This window comes from Leptonychotes weddellii, chromosome 11, assembly GCF_054177405.1.
Source record: "Leptonychotes weddellii isolate Sample4059 chromosome 11, ASM5417740v2, whole genome shotgun sequence".
Taxonomy (NCBI): domain Eukaryota; kingdom Metazoa; phylum Chordata; class Mammalia; order Carnivora; family Phocidae; genus Leptonychotes; species Leptonychotes weddellii.
The window spans coordinates 35,254,744-35,258,180 of record NC_138379.1 but is presented as its reverse complement, the minus strand read 5'-3'; the positions used below and the strand labels follow the sequence as shown (position 1 = coordinate 35,258,180).

Below are 3,437 nucleotides of genomic sequence, written 5' to 3'. Positions count from 1 at the left end.
GGGGGGGGAGAGTTGATAGATGGGGTCTAGAAAGTGCTAGGGAAGCCTTGAGGAACTAGCTAGATGTGGATGGCCGGCAGCCAGGCTCTGGTCAGCAAGAGAGAGAGGTCTGAAAAGGCCACCTCTCTGGACTGGAGTTTTTCTGCGTGTCTGTCTTCTCCCTGAGCTCTGTGTCTGGCCCCTACCCATGACCGCATCCACACCATCCTGTCTCATCGGCCCTGCCTTGGGCCCTGGGCCCGGCCCCCAGCACCGCGCTTGCTGGACCCATCACCAACTCATCTTTTTGCAAACTTTGAGCAAACCCAGGAGCCCCCCCTTCCCTGCACTGTGGGCAGCCCACAGGCTGCCCGAATGAGCTGGGGACCCGTAGCCTCGTACTTCCCTCCATGGCCCACTCGCTTTTCTGTCCTCAGGGACAGGCTGCCCTTTGCCAATGCCCCACCTCTGGCCTGTCCCCCTCCCCCACTAAACAGTTTTCAGTGTCTCAATAGCTTCTGCTTATATGTTTGAAGATTCCAAACTGAATGGGGAGGTGGCGAAGGCCGCGCTGGCGAACGAAGACTGCCCCCACATAGACCAGGCCCTCACTCCTGATGAGGGCCTGCCCTTTACTCGCTCGGGCACCCGCGAGAGATACGGACCCTGCTTCCTCTTATCAACCGGGGAGTACGCGTGCCCACCTGGTGGAGGAATGAGAAAGGGTATGTAGGGGAGGCGGGGGCACTCTGCATCAGCTGGGCCGCCTCGCGCTCCTGCAGATGGGCGGGTGGGGTGGCGGGGGAGGGGTGCTGAGGGGCAGGCAGGCACGCTGAGGGGGGGCAAGGAGCAGAAAGAGCCCCCCCAGGGTTGGTCTCTGGAGGTCTGAGTCCCTTTCTCCCAAGTGGGATGTCAGGCTGGCAGAGAACACTTGAGGTCCCAGTAGCTGGGGTTGGAACTGAGCTGAGGGGTAGGAAGGGGTTCAGGGACAGGCTGGATGACTACGGGGCTGTAACCCTCAGGCAGGGGTCACCTGGGGATGTGAGGGGAGCCTTGACTCCTCCGGGCTGCTCCGGCAGATGGCAGGTGAGACCAAGAAGGCAAAGTGATCTCCCCTGTCCCTTGGTTGCAGAGAGCAACAGGGTGGGCCTGGCCTGGCCAGGACCCTGGGGGCTTAGCCACCCGAGGTCCGTGTTCTGGAAGAGCACCCTTTAAAGAGAATCTGTAGGCCAGTGGGAGGGGAGGCATGGAGAGAGGTGGCCTCAGGGCTTGGGGATGAGGCCAGTGTCATTGCAGAGGTAAGATGTGTGCTAGTCAGAATATTGCTAGTGGTAGTTAGAGAACTCACGGAGAGAAGGTTAAGCAGGACTCTGCGCAGCACCTTGCATCCCTGGTCACAGCCCCGGGTGTGGTTAGCGCCCCCTTGTGGTTGGTGAAGGCTAAGCTCCACGGTGGCCTCTGTTCAAGGTCTCCTTTTATCAGACCCTTATCTGAGGCTGACCCCCTGGGGTGAAGACTTCTCCTAGAGCTTGAGCATGGGCTGGAGAGAAGCTGGAGGCGGGGGCCCAGAGCACCCTAGCTCCAGGCTTCGGGCATTGGCCTGGAAGGTAGAGGAAGCCATCCTCGGCCAATCGGACTGGCTGGGCAACTCATGCATGTCTGGGAGTGCTTCACGGGCTCACACGGGACGCATGCTGACCGGAGTGAGCAGGCTGGGCCGGAGCCATAGTTGGTTTTTTTAGAGCAATAGTTGGTGTAGCCTGTGGCCATTCACGACTGCTCCGGTATTTGAAGCGGTTCAACAACACACAAGGAGAAAACACAGAATTTAAAATAAAGGGCCAACCCAAGCCCAGGAGAGGAGAGGCACCTACGCTGAGATAGGGAAGTCCTTCTGGTCGCTGGTGCTTAGTGTGCCCACCTGATCCGGGCTGGCTCCCGCTCCCTTGCCCTGCCTGGAGGTCCCTCGGACCCCAGTGCGGCATATACCCTGCCCGCATGGTGCTGCATGGTGGAGGGCTGCGGGCCTGAGGCGGGCCCATCCTTGGCACCTTCCATGGATAGGCCTGATGCTCCCCTTCGCAACTGGCTTCTCCTGGGTGGAGGCTCTAGGATCCGAGGAGCAGGGGTGGCCCAGGGGAAAGAAGGGGAAAGCAGGGAGGCTTTGTGTGTGCTCTGCCTGGTAAGTTCTCATGGGCTGCCTGTCTCCTTCATCTTGAATGCTGGGTCAGTCTGGGTGGCCTGAAAGAGCAGACAGGAGAGTCTCTTCACTGTGCTTCCAGAAGCCCAGGGAGAGTGGGACAGAAGAAGCCCCATCTCCCTGTAGTGGCCGAGGGAGCCCAGTGGCAGCCACCGTCCACAGGTGGGACCTGCTGCCCAGTCCCACAGAGGCGGGGGTGCCAGAGTCTTTGGGAGGCACGAGGGGTGAAGTGCCCCCACCCCCATCCACCCGGCCCTGTTCTCATGGAGTCATGACAGCGCTGAGGACTTGCTTTTCTCAGGAGAATTGCAGTGCCTCAGCCACATGCAGAGTAGGAAAGTTAGGGACTCGACCCGGTCCCCAGGAGGGAGAAAGAGAGGCGCTGGGCCGGCTCACTGCATGGGAACACCACGCCAGCTGGAGAAGACTCTGCCTGCCTCTGCATGCGGCTGTTCTGTCTTTCCTCCTCCTTCCTTAAAAACTAAGTACCAAGCGGGATGGGAAAGCCAAGAAGAGAAGCTCAAGTGTTAATTGTATTCTTTACATACAGATCTTTGCAAAGAAAGCCCTGTCATTGCTAAGTATATGCCGACAGAGGCTGTGAGAGTGACTTGACCAGGCGGCTTGGCCGAGGACACTGGTGGCTATTAAGCATCTGGGTGGACCAGCAGCCCCTCCTCACCCTCGGACAGAGTAAATTCACGCCATGCAGGTTTGCCGGACGAGTCCGAGTGGCCCAGGTCTTGTACTAGGACGGACGTAGCTTTTTCTACGGCCAAATGGTAACTGACCGTAGAGGATTTCTTTTCCTTCTTTTCTTTCTTTCTTTCTCTCTCTCTCTCTTTTTTTTTTTTTTTTTTTTTACATTTTATTTTATTCGGGGAGGGAGGTGGAGGGGTTCCTTAGCATGACTTGCATGAAGTTAAACAGAAAACCCAGCAAACCAAACCCACCAACCCCCTGCAACTGTAACGATCACCCTAAACAACAAGAAAAAAAAAAAAAGCAAAAGTCCTCTATTTTCTTTCAAAGCTCTTTACTTTTACACACGTTGCTGGAGCCAGACTGTAACGGCATTTGGTAGAAACCTGTACGTTTCTGGGGGTGGGTGGGGTGGGGGTGGGGATGGGGAATGGACGGCTTCCCTTTTTGTACACGAGCTCGAGAGTCAAGGTTCCAAAAAGGGCAGTCGGTCAGTCATTGGTCATATTGACCTCACCTTCATAGCGCATCTCTCACGCGGAAACTGAGAACTTTG

The 3,437-nt window shown here is 57.1% G+C and overlaps 1 protein-coding gene across 1 annotated transcript in view; it reads left to right on the top strand.

The window, feature by feature from the left end:
• KCNC1 (potassium voltage-gated channel subfamily C member 1) overlaps positions 1 to 3,190 on the top strand; it is a 41,932-nt gene extending 38,742 nt beyond the window's left edge. Inside the window, exons 3-4 of the mRNA XM_081798486.1 lie at positions 516 to 704; positions 2,730 to 3,190. Coding sequence (XP_081654612.1) covers positions 516 to 704; positions 2,730 to 2,794 — 254 coding nt within the window. The 3' untranslated portion in view covers positions 2,795 to 3,190. The remainder of the gene's footprint in view (positions 1 to 515; positions 705 to 2,729) is intronic.
• Positions 3,191 to 3,437: the final 247 nt, after the last annotated feature.